At 39.2% G+C, this 19,445-nt stretch overlaps 1 protein-coding gene across 2 annotated transcripts in view; it reads left to right on the top strand.

Annotated features, from left to right (window-relative positions):
- VPS54 (VPS54 subunit of GARP complex) overlaps positions 1 to 19,445 on the top strand; it is a 352,784-nt gene that overhangs the window by 173,591 nt on the left and 159,748 nt on the right. For both annotated transcript variants that reach the window (XM_053712074.1, XM_053712073.1), the window contains exons 11-13: positions 8,427 to 8,523; positions 9,036 to 9,379; positions 12,567 to 12,696. In XM_053712074.1, coding sequence (XP_053568049.1) covers positions 8,427 to 8,523; positions 9,036 to 9,379; positions 12,567 to 12,696 — 571 coding nt within the window. The remainder of the gene's footprint in view (positions 1 to 8,426; positions 8,524 to 9,035; positions 9,380 to 12,566; positions 12,697 to 19,445) is intronic.

Below are 19,445 nucleotides of genomic sequence, written 5' to 3'. Positions count from 1 at the left end.
CTGAGAAGGGTACTGTATTGACTATCTCATGTAATCATTATTGCATTGTTTGCTGTATAACTTGAAATGAGAAAAATAATAAATAAAATTAAAAAAATACTAATGAGGTAAAAATGACTAAACAGGTCAGATGAAATGTTAATAAAAATACATATAAACTCTAAAACAAAAAAAGACAGAATACTTATGAACTCTAAAACAAAGACAGATACTTTATGGATTGAAAGTTGCCATATCGATATTCTCATTTAACCCATGTGTTGAAAGGGTATGGAGCTTCCAAATCCAGAAAGTCTTCTTAAATCTATTGCCTCCCCATGTCTTCGGGATTTATTCAATCGGTTTGATACTGAGTAAATTGTTAGTGTGGTTACAAATCATATGTCTGGGAACACTGTGTTTGAGTAAAGAGATCTTAATATTTCTAAGGTGTTCACTCCACCTCCTTTTTATAGGTCTAGAGGTTCTTCCTGTATATTGAACCCAACAGGAACATTCTAAAAGATACACCACAAAATGAGATTCACAAGTAATTCTAGAAACAATGGTGAAAGGATTCTTGTTACATTTGATCTTAAACTATTAGTCCCTGTCTCAATGTGTCTACACATGACATTACCACATTTGAAAATACCTTTTTATTGAACAAAATATGAAGATTGAGCCCCTAATCTAAAGGATGACTTTTTCATAACAACTTTGCTGGGAGCTAATTTATTCTTAAAGGGACAATATACACCAATTTTCATATAACTGCATGTAATAGACACTACTATAAAGAATAATATGCACAGATACTGATATAAAAATCCAGTATAAAACTGTTTAAAAACTTACTTAGAAGCTACCAGTTTAGCTCTGTTAAAAAGGTAGCTGGGACAACCACTGCAAGTGGGAAATAGCAGCCCCCCCCCTTCCTTTACTTATGAAAAGACCCTTTACACAAACAGGAGCAAGCTGGAGTAGGTATACATCAGTATTCTCCTAAAACTTTGGGGCTTGGTTAGGAGTCAGAACAATGTTATTTAAAAATAAGCAAAACTATGCATAAAAAAAAAAATACCTGTATGGGCTATATAAATGGATCATCTACAAAACATTTATGCAAAGAAAAATCTAGTGTATAATGTCCATATAAGCTCTTCTAAAAGTGCAAGCAGGGGATTTCCCTACCAAATCTTTTAGGACGGGATATTTCAATAAGATGCACCAATATTTCTCTAATGCTGCTCTTATGTGCGTGTGGTTACTATTAAATTGGGTAATGAACCGTAATTTGACATTTTAATTTTTATTATTGTTTTTTATCTTGCCTTTTATATCATTCACTTTGTTTGTGCGTGGTATAAACAATTCCTCTATTTTTATTCATAGCTTGCAAAAACCCTCTATTGATTAGATATTTCGGATATCCTTTCTCCAGTCATTTTCAGCGATTTGTCTTTAAAAGTTTCAACACTGCTGCAATTCCTTCTAATGCGACAACATTTGTTATAAGGAATATTTCTAATCCAAGGTGCATAATGATTACTTTTAAAATTAAGGTAGCTGTTGGAATCTACTTCTTTAAAAAAAAGTTTTGGTGGAGGCGGAACCTTCCAAATTCCAAAATAAGTCCAAAAACTCAATACTGTTGACATTTAACATTCAAACTAAAAGAGAGACCTAAATCATTTGAATCCAGATGATCTACAAACAATAAAGCCTCAGTTTTGAACCCATCCCAAATAAAAATAAGGTAATCAATATAACGGCCATAGAACACTAAGCTCGTCCCAAAAATGGAAGAATACTGCCCATGGCCGTCCCCCTATTTTGAGGGAAAAAAATAATTCGCGAAAAACAAAATACTTATGTTCCAAAACAAAGGAAATGCATTTTTAGTGCAGAAGTGAAAGCTATTTTGCTTGACAATGATTGTGTTTTGCTGGACTTCTTTAAGGCTGCTGCTAATGAAAATTTAACAGGCTGGAAATTGTGCTGTATTTATTATCAATCACTGGTCCTTCTTTTTTTTTATCATAACAATGAAATACACAATAATCAAAAGCTTAATTTGCAATACAACATAATCATTATGGCTATTATTGCTGTATGATACTGAAATACCTGTTTTTGTTAGACGACATAAAACATTTCAAATTAAGCATTTTGGGAAAAATAGTAATTTATATTATTTGATATAGATCAAAATTATTTTTCTTTATCCATTGTATCCATTAAAAATATTCATATTCTGAAAATAGCATAAAATTCTTACAAATGAAAACGTTTCACTCCAGTCATGGATGTTGGTAAATACATGTTTTCTCTTGTTAAGTGTATCCAGTCCATGGATCATCCATTACTTGTGGGATATTCTCCTTCCCAACAGGAAGTTGCAAGAGGATCACCCACAGCAGAGCTGCTATATAGCTCCTCCCCTAACTGCCATACCCAATCATTCTCTTGCAACTCTCAACAAAGATGGAGGTAGTAAGAGGAGAGTGGTGTATTATAGTTATTTTCTTAACTTCAATCAAAAGTTTGTTATTTTTAAATGGTACCGGAGTGTACTGTTTTATCAAAGGCAGCATTAGAAGAAGAATCTGCCTGTGATTTCTATGATCTTAGCAGAAGTAACTAAGATCCATTGCCGTTCTCACATATTCTGAGGAGTGAGGTAACTTCAGAGAGGGAATGGCGTGCAGGTTTTCCTGCAATAAGGTATATGCAGTTAACATATTTCTAGGGATGGAATTTGCTAGAAAAATGCTGCTGATACCGGATTAATGTAAGTTAAATCTAAATGCAGTGATTTAATAGCGACTGGTATCAGGCTTATTAACAGAGATACATACTCTTATAAAAGTGTAATATAAAACGTTTCCTGGCATGTTAATCGTTTTTATATATGTTTGGTGACAAAACTTATTGGGGCCTAGTTTTTTCCACATGGCTGGCTTTATTTTTGCCTAGAAACAGTTTCCTGAGGCTTTCCACTGTTATAGTATAAAAGTTACAGTTGGTGCAGTTAAAATTACAAACTGTGACATTCAGCTTCCCTCAGCAGTCCCCTGCATGCTATAGGACATCTCTGAAGGGCTCAAAAGGCTTCAAAAGTAGGAGCTGTGGCAGTTGTTATGACTGTTTAAAAAACATATTTTTCGTTTTGTTAATCTGTTTTTTGTATTAAGGGGTTAATCATCCATTTGCAAGTGGGTGCAATGCTCTGCTAACTTGTTACATACACTGTAAAAATTTCGTTAGTGTAACTGCCTTTTTTCACTGTTATTTCAAATTTTGCCAAAATTTGTTTCTCTTAAAGGCACAGTAACGTTTTTTATATTGCTTGTTAACTTTGTTTAAAGTGTTTTCCAAGCTTGCTAGTCTCATTGCTAGTCTGTACAAACATGTCTGACACAGAGGAAACTACTTGTTCATTATGTTTAAAAGCCATGGTGGAGCCCCATAGGAGAATGTGTACTAAATGTATTGATTTCACCTTAAACAGTAAAGATCAGTCTTTATCTATAAAAGAATTGTCACCAGAGGGGTCTGTCGAGGGGGAAGTTATGCCTACTAACTCTTACCCACGTGTCGGACCCTTCGCCTCCCGCTCGAGGGACGCACGCTAATATGGCGCCAAGTACATCATGGATGCCCATAGCGATTACTTTGCAGGACATGGCTGCAATCATGAATAATACCCTGTCACAGGTATTAGCCAGATTGCCTGAATTGAGAGGCAAGCGCGATAGCTCTGGGGTTGGACGAGATACAGAGCGCGTAGATGCTGTAAGAGCCATGTCTGATACTGCGTCACAATATGCAGAACCTGAGGACGGAGAGCTTCAGTCTGTGGGTGACGTCTCTGAATCGGGGAGACCTGATTTAGAGATTTCTAATTTTAAATTTAAGCTTGAGAACCTCCGTGTGTTACTTGGGGAGGTATTAGCTGCTCTGAATGACTGTGACACAATTGCAGTGCCAGAGAAATTGTGTAGGCTGGATAAATACTATGCAGTGCCGGTGAGTACTGATGTTTTTCCAATACCTAAAAGGCTTACAGAAATTATTAGTAAGGAGTGGGATAGACCCGGTGTGCCCTTTTCCCCACCTCCTATATTTAGAAAAATGTTTCCAATAGATGCCACTACACCGGACTTATGGCAGACAGTCCCTAAGGTGGAGGGAGCAGTTTCTACTTTAGCAAAGCGTACCACTATCCCGGTTGAGAACAGTTGTGCTTTTTCAGATCCAATGGATAAAAAATTGAAGGGTTACCTTAAGAAAATGTTTATTCAACAAGGTTTTATTTTACAGCCCCTTGCATGCATTGCGCCTGTCACTGCTGCAGCGGCGTTCTGGTTTGAGGCCCTGGAAGAGGCCATCCATACAGCTCCATTGACTGAAATTATTGACAACCTTAGAACACTTAAGCTAGCTAACTCATTTGTTTCTGATGCCATTGTTCATTTGACTAAACTAACGGCTAAGAATTCCGGATTCGCCATCCAGGCGCGTAGGGCGCTATGGCTTAAATCCTGGTCAGCTGATGTGACTTCAAAGTCTAAATTACTTAACATTCCTTTCAAGGGGCAGACCTTATTCGGGCCTGGTTTGAAAGAAATTATTGCTGACATTACTGGAGGTAAGGGTCATACGCTTCCATCTGGACAGGGCCAAATCAAGGGCCAAACAGTCTAATTTTCGTGCCTTTCGAAATTTCAAGGCAGGTGCAGGATCAGCTCCCTCTACTTCAAAACAAGAGGGAACTTTTCCTCAATCTAAGCAGGCCTGGAAACCTACCCAGTCCTGGAACAAGGGCAAGCAGGCCAGAAAGCCTGCTGCTGCCTCCAAGACAGCATGAAGGAGCGGCCCCCCTATCCGTCAACGGATCTAGTAGGGGGCAGACTCTCTCTCTTCGCCCAGGCGTGGGCAAGAGATGTTCAGGATCCCTGGGCGTTGGAGATCATATCTCAGGGATATCTTCTGGACTTCAAAGCTTCTCCCCCACAAGGGAGATTTCACCTTTCAAGATTATCTGCAAACCAGATAAAGAAAGAGGCATTCCTAAGCTGCGTGCAAGACCTCCTTGTAATGGGAGTGATCCATCCAGTTCCGCGGACGGAACAAGGACAGGGGTTTTATTCAAATCTGTTTGTGGTTCCCAAAAAAGAGGGAACCTTCAGACCAATTTTGGATCTAAAGATCCTAAACAAATTCCTCAGAGTTCCATCATTCAAGATGGAAACTATTCGAACCATTTTACCCATGATGCAAGAGGGTCAGTACATGACCACAGTGGACTTAAAGGATGCCTACCTTCACATTCCGATCCACAAGAATCATCATCGGTTCCTGAGGTTTGCCTTTCTAGACAGGCATTACCAGTTTGTAGCTCTTCCATTCGGGTTGGTTACAGCCCCAAGAATTTTTACAAAGGTTCTGGGCTCACTTCTGGCGGTGGCTCCTTACCTAGACGACATCCTGATACAGGCGTCAAGCTTTCAAATTGCCAAGTCTCATACAAAGATAGTTCTGGCATTTCTGAGGTCGCATGGGTGGAAAATGAACGAAGAAAAGAGTTCTCTATCTCCTTTCACAAGGGTTTCCTTCCTAGGGACTCTGATAGATTCTATAGAAATGAAAATTTACCTGACGGAGTCCAGGTTATCAAAACTTCTAAATGCTTGCCGTGTTCTTCACTCCATTCCGCGCCCCACGGTGGCTCAGTGCATGGAAGTAATCGGCATAATGGTAGCGGCGATGGACATAGTGCCATTTGCGTGCCTGCATCTCAGACCGCTGCAATTATGCATGCTCAGTCAGTGGAATGGGGATTACACAGATTTGTCCCCTCTACTAAATCTGGATCAGGAAACCAGAGATTCTCTTCTCTGGTGTTTATCTCGGGTCCATCTGTCCAAAGGTATGACCTTTCGCAGGCCAGATTGGACCATTGTAACAACAGACGCCAGCCTTCTAGGTTGCGGTGCAGTCTGGAACTCCCTGAAGGCTCAGGGTTCATGGACTCAGGAGGAGAAACTCCTCCCAATAAATATTCTGGAGTTAAGAGCAATATTCAATGCTCTTCTAGCTTGGCCTCAGTTAGCAACACTGAGGTTCATCAGATTTCAGTCGGACAACATCACGACTGTGGCTTACATCATCCATCAAGGGGGGACCAGGAGTTCCCTAGCGATGTCAGAAGTCTCCAAGATAATTCGCTGGGCAGATACTCACTCTTGCCACCTATCAGCGATCCATATCCCAGGGGTAGAGAACTGGGAGGCGGATTTTCTAAGTCGTCAGACTTTTCATCCGGGGGAGTGGGAACTCCATCCGGAGGTGTTTGCTCAATTGGTTCTCCGTTGGGGCAAACCAGAACTGGATCTCATGGCGTCTCGCCAGAACGCCAAGCTTCCTTGTTACGGATCCAGGTCCAGGGACCCAGAAGCGGCACTGATAGATGCTCTAGCAGCGCCTTGGTTCTTCAACCTGGCCTATGTGTTTCCACCGTTTCCTCTGCTCCCTCGTCTGATTGCCAAAATCAAACAGCAGAGAGCATCGGTGATATTGATAGCGCCTGCGTGGCCACGCAGGACCTGGTATGCAGACCTAGTGGACATGTCATCCTTTCCACCATGGACTCTGCCTCTGAGACAAGACCTTCTAATACAAGGTCCTTTCAATCATCCGAATCTACTTTCTCTGAGACTGACTGCATGGAGATTGAACGCTTGATCCTATCAAAGCGTGGCTTCCCCGAGTCAGTAATTGATACCTTAATACAGGCATGAAAGCCTGTCACCAGGAAAATTTACCACAAGATTTGGCGTAAATATCTTCATTGGTGTGAATACAAGAATTAATCATGGAGTAGGGTTAGGATTCCTAGGATATTGTCCTTCCTCCAAGAGGGTTTGGACAAAGGACTATCAGCTAGTTCTTTAAAGGGACAGATTTCTGCTCTGTCTATTCTTTTACACAAGTGTCTGGCAGAAGTTCCAGACGATCAGGCATTTTGTCAGGCTTTAGTTAGAATTAAGCCTGTGTTTAAACCTGTTGCTCCCCCATGGAGCTTAAACTTGGTTCTTAAAGTTCTTCAAGGGGTTCCGTTTGAACCCCTTCATTCTATTGATATCAAACTTCTATCATGGAAAGTTATTTTTCTGATGGCTATTTCCTCGGCTCGAAGAGTCTCTGAGTTATCTGCCTTACATTGTGATTCTCCTTATCTGATCTTTCATTCAGATAAAGTAGTTCTGCGTACAAAACCTGGGTTTTTACCTAAGGTGGTTTCTAACAAGAATATCAATCAAGAGATTGTTGTTCCATCATTATGCCCGTAGTCCGTGCATTGAAGTTTTACTTGCAGGCTACTAAAGATTTTCGCCAAACATCTCACCTGTTTGTTATTTACTCTGGACAGAGGAGAGGTCAAAAGGCCTCTGCAACCTCTCTTTCTTTTTGGCTTCGGAGTATAATCCGTTTAGCATATGAGACTGCTGGACAGCAGCCCCCTGAAAGAATTACAGCTCATTCTACTAGAGCTGTGGCTTCCACCTGGGCCTTTAAAAATGAGGCCTCTGTTGAACAGATTTGCAAGGCTGCGACTTGGTCTTCGCTTCATACCTTTTCAAAATTTTACAAATTTGATACTTTTGTTTCTTCGGAGGCTGTTTTTGGGAGAAAGGTTCTACAGGCAGTGGTTCCTTCCGTTTAAGTTCCTGCCTTGTCCCTCCCATCATCCGTGTACTTAAGCTTTGGTATTGGTATCCCACAAGTAATGGATGATCCGTGGACTGGATACACTTAACAAGAGAAAACATAATTTATGCTTACCTGATAAATTTATTTCTCTTGTAGTGTATCCAGTCCACGGCCCGCCCTGTCCTTTTAAGGCAGGTCTAAATTTTAATTAAACTTCAGTCACCACTGCACCCTATGGTTTCTCCTTTCTCGGCTTGTTTCGGTCGAATGACTGGATATGGCAGTTAGGGGAGGAGCTATATAGCAGCTCTGCTGTGGGTGATCCTCTTGCAACTTCCTGTTGGGAAGGAGAATATCCCACAAGTAATGGATGATCCGTGGACTGGATACACTACAAGAGAAATAAATTTATCAGGTAAGCATAAATTATGTTTTTTAAAAATATTTTCTTTTAATCTTTTATTGCCTTGGTTGTAAAACTAACCATGGGCTTTGCATACAAGCTTTTACTGGGTGCTATTGAGTTTATTTGTGTTTATTTAGGTATCTTCAAATTTACAAGTGCTACATTATAATGGGCACCCAGTTTAATATTTCTTTTTATAAAAACAGTAAAGGTTTCTAATTCTTTTACAGTGACTTCATATTTTCCCTGTATTCTTTTGAAATTATATTTTGAAGATTGCTATCTATAATTTAAAAACGACATTTTACTTATTTTGTTGCAGACTTGCTGATCAGATGCGGATGATGAATTTTTCTCATTGGTTTGATTTGTTGCAGAATATTTTTTCTAAGTTTACCATTTTTATTAGAAGAGTTAAGGTAATATTTTACACTACATTTTTACTTAAAACCATATTGCATGAATACAGAATTATATGTTTTGGTGAAAATTAATCCCATACAGAGAATCTCTCCCTAATCACAATAGAACTGCTAGTTCCATACTGTATTATGCAGGTATAACCGAGGGACTGCAGAAAGGTTCAGATTTGTGTTTCTTTGTATAATCTGTGTATTTTGTTCCTTATGTTATACATTTAAATAGTCTTATTATTCTTTACAACCAGCAACCACATATTTATGTTATTGTTATCTTGTGTGTATTTATGTGACAGTATAAAATAGAAATACAATATGGATCTGTTGAAAGACAAGATTGTTGATTAGGTTTCTAAATCTCATTAAAAAATAATATAAAAGAAACATTTGTGATGCTCAAATGAAAATGGCAAAAGCTACAACTGGTTGAATTGCATATAAACTGGTTTAATTACTTTTTTTTTTTCTCTGTTCTAATTTAACATCTTTATTTTAATTATTATTTCTTACAGGCAACATTAAATGTCATTCGTAGCGTTGTGCTAATGGTCTTAGACAAGAACCAACGGATTAGAGAAACAGAGGTAACAGCGGCTCAGAAGAATATTGGGAGAGACAGCTATGTGGACAGTGAACTGGCTTACTTGACTCATGAAGGCTTGTTTATAAGTGATGCATTCAGTGAAGGGGAGATTCCCCATCCTGCAACCAGCACTAACTTTCAAAGGAATGCATCACCCAGCAGCAGTGAACCTTCTTGCAGCGATTCTGTTTCTGATCCTGAATGCACTACAGACTCTTCTTCCAGCAAAGAACACACATTGCCGTCAGTTACACCAGGGGGAATAGAAATAATGTGAGTACAACTGGACTTTATAGAATTTACTTTGTAAAACCAGAATTTCTAGTCTTAACTTAGCCTTGTTTAGATAAGTACATTTGTAGGTTTTGGTTTCTTTATACCAATATCTTGTGTGAAGTGATCTCCTTCAGAATATGCCCATTATCTGCCTTTTATTCAGTGTTACATAGGCTTTCCTTGCCATAACTCTCATGTGTGTATGGGATTGTTTTTTGTTTTTGTTTTTTGCAGCAATCGTAAAACTGTGAACATAGTATGGATTGAACATAATTATTTAATACAATTGATATCTTCCCTTTTATAGGTTTTAAAAACATATAGCAGCAGAAACACTTTATTTTAATTTTGGCCCATTCTAGTTCTCTTCCTACAAGGCTTACTTTTAGATCCCCTTCTGTCTTCAGTCTATGCATTGTCCTTACATTCCTTAATCAAGTTTTGGGGATTTCAGCATCACCTGTAGGTTGATGACACTTAAAGGGCCATAATACCCAAATGTTTAAACACTTGAAAGTGATGCAGCATAGCTGTAAAAAGCTGACTAGAAAATATCTCCTGAACATCTCTATGTAAAAAAGAAAGATATTTTACCTCAAAAGTTCCTCAGTAGCCACCTCCCATTGTAAAGGATTTCTAAGCAGCATTTTAGTGTGTCTGTCCTAGGACAGCTTAGGGGATGAGCCTCGTGAACTCTCATATTATTTCACCAATCAGGTAAAGGAAGCTTACTATGAAATCTCATGAGAGTTAAGTCAAATCTGATGAGATCACAGTAAGAGTTAATGACCTCAGCACTGCTGATGCTGATTGGCTGCTGTTCATTTCTTCATTTTTTTTATTTCTTTTTACCTGCAGCTGGGATCAGCTGAGTATAACTTTTTACACATAACTTACTCTGCTGAGCTGAGGAGATTGTGAGGTAAAATATCTTCCTTTTTTACATAGAGATGCTCAGGTGATATTTTCCTGTCCGCTTTTTACAGTTATACTACATCAGTTTCAAGTGATTTAGCATATGACTATTATGTCCCTTTAAATCTACCTCTCTGCACCATACCTTATCCGCTTCCTTGCTTTTTTTTTATCACCAGGTGTCTATCATCCTTGGTTATCGAAACATTATCTAAAGCTCATCAAAGCCAAAACAGAGCTTACTGACTTCCTTCTTCATCCACTATCCCTGCCTTCAAATTTAAAGTGTTGACAGCAGTGTTATTACGTTAAAAGGACAGTCAAGTCAAAATTGAACTTTCACGATTCAGATAGAGCACACAATTATAAACAACTTTCCAATTCACTTCTATTATCTAAATGTGCAATCTTTTTATATGCACACTTTCTTAGGCACCAGCTCCTACAAAGCATGTTCAAGATTTTCAAGTTATAATTATATGCATTTTGTGATTGGCTGATGGCTGTCACATGATGCATTAGGAAGGACATGGTAACTACTAATTTGAGTAGTAGATTGAAAAAAAAACACTACTCATTTGAAATTCAAACGAAGTGCTCTTGCATTGTCTTTTTATTATGCATATATTGATTATGCTATTCTACTATTTTTACTGGTCCTTTTAATGCTTAACGATGTTTGAGTACATTTGACTCAGAAATTTTATTTGAGCCTAACTAACATTCAGTCCTTGGCTATATCCTGCTGCTTCTGTTTTAAATAAATCACTAACATTCACCATCTCCTTATGCATTCATCATTTCCTGCCTTGACTTCTAAATGTCCTTACTTTTGGGTCTCCCAATCTAGTGATTGTCTACTCTCCATCATGAGTGTCTTTGCCAGATTTTGTTTTTTGCACACTACTACTCAATTGTCATTCTGTCAATCTCTTAATTGGTTCCCCCCACAACTCTCTAAAATAAAATGGTATTGACTCTACCATATAAAGCTCTCAGTAACACTGTGCCCCCTTCTACATCTGCCCTTGTCTACAAATAATCAATAATAAATGTCACTATGTTTAACTCCCCACTATTTTCGTAGTCCTCTGGACTCTCTGCCTTTTATAATAGTCCTTTCATCCATATCTTCCATAACCAGTCTTTCCAAGGTGTCAAATGTTCATCTCTATTTAGATGCACAGCCCTCAACAAGAACAGTACCTTTAGAGTCTGTTCAGTCCTTCGCTAGATTATCATAGGTTGACCGACACATTTCTAACCTCTTCAGTGCGTAGAATAAGATAGTTTTGTCCATTTCATTCTCAGTGTCCCTGAGGGTAACTGCACAGTACAGTTTACATGTTATAAACATAACATCCCCACTCCCACACCGCTTAGGGGGACACTTTTTTGAAATGGTGCGAGCCATAACATGGTGATTACATACAGTGCACTTTAGAGACCCCTCGACATTGTTTGACTGAATGGCAAGGGGACTCTAAATCCCCCTATTTGACTTGATAGAGGAGAAGCTACTGTTTCTCATATTCTCTTAGGCTGCAGACAGCTATCAGATGATTAACATGTAGGACAAATGCAAGAGGTAGTGTATGTCCTCGGGTGTCCCCACAATAAATGTAGACCCCATATTTAAAGGTAGCTATTTTCTTCTTAAAGTCTTGTGACAATCCAGCTGTCTGTTAATTGTCATTTAAATAAATGCCCCTCAGTGTTTATCTGGTTTCTGTGGTTCAACAATTCTAAAGAAGCTATTTTCAACCTGCTTACCATAGAAATAAAAAATAGGGTGGTCTCACTATTAAAACTAGGGATTCATGTAATTTTTGTCATCTTAGGACAATTTTAATATTGATCTGCAAATTAGAAGCAGTTCAGGAGTGCATCCCTTGAAAAGCCTAGTGGAATTCAAGTTCTTAGTCTCTTTTGTTGTGGCCAATTATGGGCAGATATAAACAAATGATGTGTTGTGGTCTAAGCAGTCATTGTGTAGAAGTTTTTAGGGTTAGAATTTCATCATACATAAGTACAATGGCAGCACTTCAATACAACTTTCAAATGCACTTTACAGAAATATAAGGCAAAATTAATAATGAATGTATATTTCAATGTTTTATTTTCCTTAATTATAAATGTTATGGGTGATTTAAATTTACCTTTTTAAATATGTCATACAAAACCGCAAAATGTTCAACTTAATTATTATTATTAGATCTAAACATAACAGCGGAATAGTTATTTATTATTTTTTAATTTTTCCCCCAAGGATGAATGAATATATGAAATTAACAGACTTGGAACTTGGTAAAATTGCAAACAGTATACAGGAGTTATTATATAGTGCCTCAGACATCTGTCACGACCGTTGTGTCAAGTTCCTGCTTTCCAGAGCCAAGGTAAATGAAATAAAAATTCTAATTTGGTGTAAAATCTTCATTTGAAATAATAGTTTACTTAAATAAATACACACAGCAAGACACTTTTAAAAGGACGCAAAACCCAAACTTTTTTTTTTTACATGATTTAAATAGAGCATACCATTTTAAACAGCTTTCCAATGTACTTCTATTATCTAATTTGCTTCGTTCTCTTTGTATTCTTTGTTGAATAGCATATCCTGGGTAGGCTCAGGAGCTGTGAGCTAGCTTTTGATTGGTGGTTGTACAACTTGTATGCCTTTTATCACTGGCTTGCCAATGTTTTCAGCTAGCTCCCAGTAGTGCATTGCTGCGCCTTCAATAAAGGATACTAATAGAATTAAACTAAATTCATAATAGAAGTAAATTGGAAAGTTGTTTAAAATTGTATGCTATATCACGACTGTGGCTTACATCATCCATCAAGGGGGGACCAGGAGTTCCCTAGCGATGTCAGAAGTCTCCAAGATAATTCGCTGGGCAGATACTCACTCTTGCCACCTATCAGCGATCCATATCCCAGGGGTAGAGAACTGGGAGGCGGATTTTCTAAGTCGTCAGACTTTTCATCCGGGGGAGTGGGAACTCCATCCGGAGGTGTTTGCTCAATTGGTTCTCCGTTGGGGCAAACCAGAACTGGATCTCATGGCGTCTCGCCAGAACGCCAAGCTTCCTTGTTACGGATCCAGGTCCAGGGACCCAGAAGCGGCACTGATAGATGCTCTAGCAGCGCCTTGGTTCTTCAACCTGGCCTATGTGTTTCCACCGTTTCCTCTGCTCCCTCGTCTGATTGCCAAAATCAAACAGCAGAGAGCATCGGTGATATTGATAGCGCCTGCGTGGCCACGCAGGACCTGGTATGCAGACCTAGTGGACATGTCATCCTTTCCACCATGGACTCTGCCTCTGAGACAAGACCTTCTAATACAAGGTCCTTTCAATCATCCGAATCTACTTTCTCTGAGACTGACTGCATGGAGATTGAACGCTTGATCCTATCAAAGCGTGGCTTCCCCGAGTCAGTAATTGATACCTTAATACAGGCATGAAAGCCTGTCACCAGGAAAATTTACCACAAGATTTGGCGTAAATATCTTCATTGGTGTGAATACAAGAATTAATCATGGAGTAGGGTTAGGATTCCTAGGATATTGTCCTTCCTCCAAGAGGGTTTGGACAAAGGACTATCAGCTAGTTCTTTAAAGGGACAGATTTCTGCTCTGTCTATTCTTTTACACAAGTGTCTGGCAGAAGTTCCAGACGATCAGGCATTTTGTCAGGCTTTAGTTAGAATTAAGCCTGTGTTTAAACCTGTTGCTCCCCCATGGAGCTTAAACTTGGTTCTTAAAGTTCTTCAAGGGGTTCCGTTTGAACCCCTTCATTCTATTGATATCAAACTTCTATCATGGAAAGTTATTTTTCTGATGGCTATTTCCTCGGCTCGAAGAGTCTCTGAGTTATCTGCCTTACATTGTGATTCTCCTTATCTGATCTTTCATTCAGATAAAGTAGTTCTGCGTACAAAACCTGGGTTTTTACCTAAGGTGGTTTCTAACAAGAATATCAATCAAGAGATTGTTGTTCCATCATTATGCCCGTAGTCCGTGCATTGAAGTTTTACTTGCAGGCTACTAAAGATTTTCGCCAAACATCTCACCTGTTTGTTATTTACTCTGGACAGAGGAGAGGTCAAAAGGCCTCTGCAACCTCTCTTTCTTTTTGGCTTCGGAGTATAATCCGTTTAGCATATGAGACTGCTGGACAGCAGCCCCCTGAAAGAATTACAGCTCATTCTACTAGAGCTGTGGCTTCCACCTGGGCCTTTAAAAATGAGGCCTCTGTTGAACAGATTTGCAAGGCTGCGACTTGGTCTTCGCTTCATACCTTTTCAAAATTTTACAAATTTGAATTATGAAGAACATTGTAATCTGTAGAAAATTATAAAACAACTTCAGGACTTACATCCAGTTACATACAGTCAGTTATTTAGAATAATAAAATAAAATAAAGAAATATATATTAACAAATACAAACTAATACTGATAGAAGGCTTTTGTAGTGTGATCAGGTAAATAAAGAAATCCCCTACACATTAGAGCAGTGCAATATTTAGAACGGGGGGCAGATCAATAATTGGATAGGACTGTTGGGGGGGTGCATTTACATTATACTCGCAGCTGTGTTTAAAGTAAATGCCTACAACTTAAATTAGATTATATTAATTTTTTTATGCATATACTATGCTACCGGTTATACTACAGATAAAGTCTATGTAAAATGAATTATATTCACGGAAATAAAAATATAAATATTGCTAGTAATTCCTTTTAAATGAATCTGTATATTCTACTCAAATTTACAAATATTCATGCCTATTTTTTATTTTCATCTTAAGTACTATCGTAGACTTGATGTAACCCATAGGCTGTAGTTTACGTGGTGATGTTTCTATATTGCGTTAAATGCTTTTTTTCTATGAAAATACCTTTTCAAATGGTCTGAAAGACTCCTTAGACCACCGCTATGGTCACTCTGTTTTTCTTTCAAAAGGTGATGGGAGTACCCGAGATATCACATGGGATTACTTACTCCTCTAGGAAGATGCAAAAACACCTCAACATGCCATCACTTTAATCCCTTACACTCTCCCAGAATCCCTCACAGTCTCCCAGAATCTCTCAGTCAAATTGTTTCCTCCAAGGTGAAGTTAGGTGAATTCTGAAGTGCTAATCTACACATTGTTGATTAGGGTTCTCTAACAGTTCTGAGACCTATTTTCCCCCTCAGCGTGCCTAAGAAGGTTAAAGGGGAAGGCTGGAGTTTCAGCAAGGTAATGAAAACCTTCTCCTAGTGTGGGGATATTAAAGGCCTCCATAGAGAAATGCAGATTTATCTGCCAGTTCCCTGGTCTACATTGTGCTGCTGCTTGTTGAGATCTTTCGCACTGTTGCTGCCTCAAATGGTCCTTTCTACTGGATGTAGTCTCCTGCAACTCTAGTAATCTCGTTAGAGTAACATAAGTACATTACACCTTTTACAGCCCAATGGCTATTAGAATGAACATGCAGATACATTTTGCTCAGCCTGGGGACATATACACACAATCTGCATATTATTTATATGCATTTTGAGTACTTTTAGGCACTTTCTTATTTTTTACAACTTTTTAAGCCTACTATCGGCTTAAACATTTTACTCTATTTCTGGGCTGTATTAGGTCACTATTTTCAGTATATTATACACCCTTTCCTTCCTAAGATAGGGAGAGTCCATTGCTTCATTCCTTACTGTTGGGAGATACAACACCTGGCCACCAGGAGGAGGCAAAGACACCCCAGGATTAAATATCCCTCTCACTTCCTCATTACCCCAGTCATTCTTTGCCTTTCGTCACGTTAGGAGGTGGCAGAGAAGTGTCAGAAGATTTGCAGAGTCCTGAAAAAGGATATCTGCCCTTCGAGATAGGACTGGAGTTTTAAGTAGTTATGTCAACCTCTTAGTGAGAGTATTGATGAAAGTTAGTCTGGAGATGCAGGGAAAGTTTTTCTGCGAAACCATCTGCTAATAGCTCCTAAGCAATCAGTGTTGACGAGTTTCACTGCCTGCTTTCTCTCACTCAAGTCCATGTCAGGAGCGCTGCTATAAGACTGTCACACTTGAGAGGCTGTGTTCTGTTCCAAAGCATGGATCCTGGAGGTGAGAGAGTTTCAATTTTTACACATAAAATGCTGTAACAGGGTCACAGTGTGGCTCATTTATACCTTGATAGGATCCAGGGTTAATATCCTCTGAAGGGGGTTTATTGAACAGATGGGGTTAATTAATTAGTGTATTAATTATTTACATGCTGCTTTGTGTGATTTTTTTCCTGGGCTGATAGACTCTGTGTGTTTGGCTGGAACAAACAGGTTTCACTTTTAAGTTTCACTTTCGTTTTTGAAAGTGTTGCACAGCTCCTATTACTTGATGTACTTGTAAATGCAGGGGAAGTACTGTCTTGCACTCCATGTGACCGGGTGTGGTCTATGTTCATTTCCTCCATTCCGGCTGAGACTTGAACCTGAGGAGAGCGTTTCCTCTGTTAACTGTCTGGGTCTAGGAGGTGGTGAGTGCCCCAGCCATTGGGAGTATAAAGATGCAGTTTTCTATATTAAAAACGTATTTATTTGTGTCCTCCTGTGGGTATAACCTGAGCTATTGAGGACTCTGACATGTTAGAAGGTACTCCTTCTGTACTAAATTATACCTGTTTATATTGCGAGGAGGCCGTGGTTTTCCCCACCCATTCAATTATGTTCCACATGCCTTAACACCGTTATAAAGTCTAAGAAGGGAGACAAGCCTGCTAAGGCTTTTAGTCCCTCTGAGCCGTCTACCTCTCAGGACTCGGAGTCCCGTGAGATTACTACCCTTACTACGTTATCCACTCCACATGCAATTCCCCGTAGCGCATCTAATCCTCCATCCAGAGGGGGCCTTCTTCCTGCGGCATTTGCTGCGCAGTTACATATGGCGGTGTCTGCGGCCCTCAGTGCATTACCTCGCTCTAACAAACGCAAGAGAAAGGTTAAACATAGCTCATCATGGCTTGGATGGAAGAGGACAAGAGGCCAAAGATTCTTGACAAATGCAGATGGAAATAGAGACAGCGGCCTGAAGTAGGTCAGATCTCCAACCTGAATAGGTCTATCTTCTCCTGAGGAAGAAGAAGGTCCTGGGATGCATCGGAGGAGAAAACCAGGAAATTAAGAAAAGAGTCTCCCGAACAAAGGGCCTTGGTTGGTAGTCTGCCTCTTCAGTGGCTTAAACTGTGGATAAGGGATCAGTGAAATAGTGCAGCTCTACATAAGAGTTGCCCAGCAGATAAAAGGCCCAGGAAGCCCAGATTCCAACTATGAAATTATCTACGTAGGAGCCTGAAAGAAGAGCCTTGCTGAAAATTAGTCAAACCCAGGGGTGGTTGATTCTTTGCTGGGAAGAAAAGGCCTACGGCATTCGGCTCTAAAAGGATCTATATTCACGGACCAGAGGATGGAGAAGACATCTCTTGGAAAACCTAGGCAGATGAGGAAGAGACCACTCAGAAGAATGAGGGTGCCTAACGTGTTAGAAACTGAAAATAAGATTGTCAGCAAGATCCAGGAGATCCTCATCTATCATCTCATTTATGCAGATCCTCCTAGAGGGGCCTTGAAAGGGGGGCATTTGGAAGATATTCATCAATCAGTGTCTGGGAAATAGTCCCGATCGAGATTCTCCAGAAAAAGTGATGGAGTCTGTGCACAGACGTCCGTGGATGTATCCTCTGGGTCAAGGATTCTCTGCCCCGCATTACCTCTGGGGATGAGGTTCTATTGCCCCTATTAATCCTGCCCGGGGAAGGGCCTTCATTTACGTGCAAAAAAGAGCAAGTGCTATGTGTGTGGACCTGACTCACTTCTATATATTTGAGAGTGACGCACCACCTGCTGCGCTAACAAAATTATTTGGAAAATATGAGAATTAAAAGCCAAACACTAACTCTTTCCCCGCGTACACCTAGGCTAAAACAAAGACATATATGTACATATGAGTAAATACATGCAAAATTTGCAAAAGGTAAAACATGTTGCTCAAAGAAAATCCACACATATGCATATATAAACCAATTGATGTGATTTTTAAAGTAACATACCAACAGATTAATATATACCTATAATATAATATATAGCCTAATACAGGATCAAAATACTAAAATAATAAAGTCTTAATACAGACTAATCTACTTATCTTAGGAAAAGCCTTAATACAGGTTTAATATATATATATATATATATATATATAATAGAATTATTCAGCGCTAAAAGTGTATGAATGGTCTGTTAGTCTTATTTCATTTGTGTGTGTATATTCCCATCCATTAACAAGAATATGTATGTAAGACAAATACAGATTAAGTACTAAACAGTCTCATACAATATGAAGTGGATAGTCTATGGAGCTATAGTAGTTATAGTCCGCAGTACTGGTTCCTGTGTGCCACAGGTTCTGGAAGCCCGTCTGATAAAGAGCAATCCCCCGTAGAGAGAGGTCCCTCCTGAGTGTCTGAAAAGTATAGAGATAGACAGGCGCACAGAAGCACACCTCGTGTAATACGTTCTATATATGTGTATACATAAAAAGATGAAATATCCGCACTCACTTGGTTTAACCTCACGATATGAGGTATTTAAATAACACTTGTGTTAGTAAGATGTCACTCCTTGCTGCTGTCGCAGTCCAGAGCTATTTCAGATCCAGATGCTAGCTTGCTAATTCGCTCTTGAAGTGAAAGTAAACCCTAGCGTTGTATAAACGCTAGGATTTACTATTGAAACAAATAAAGGGCACTTTCATTCATTAAGTATAAGATACTTCATGTATAAAGCTCCTTTATTTGTTTAGATCGATCGCCGTTTTTAGCTGCTACAGCAGCCCACGGCTAAAAAATTTTTTGGCTAAGAGGTGACGTTTTCACCTCTTAGCCAATAGCAGTGTAGTAAATCCGGCTTGGCGCCCATGGGAGCCAGATTTACCGCACTGCTATTGGTTAAGAAATGAAATCGTCACCTCTTAGCCAAATTTTTTTTTAGCCGTGCTCTGCTGTAGGAGCTAAGAGCGGCAAGTGATTGAATCAAATAAAGGAGCTTTCTACATGAAGTATCTTATACTTCATGAATGAAACTGCCCTTTATTTGTTTCAATAGTAA

Source organism: Bombina bombina, chromosome 4, assembly GCF_027579735.1.
Source record: "Bombina bombina isolate aBomBom1 chromosome 4, aBomBom1.pri, whole genome shotgun sequence".
Lineage (NCBI taxonomy): Eukaryota > Metazoa > Chordata > Amphibia > Anura > Bombinatoridae > Bombina > Bombina bombina.
Note: the sequence above shows the minus strand (reverse complement) of the source record. Positions and strands in the feature narration are given on the sequence as shown.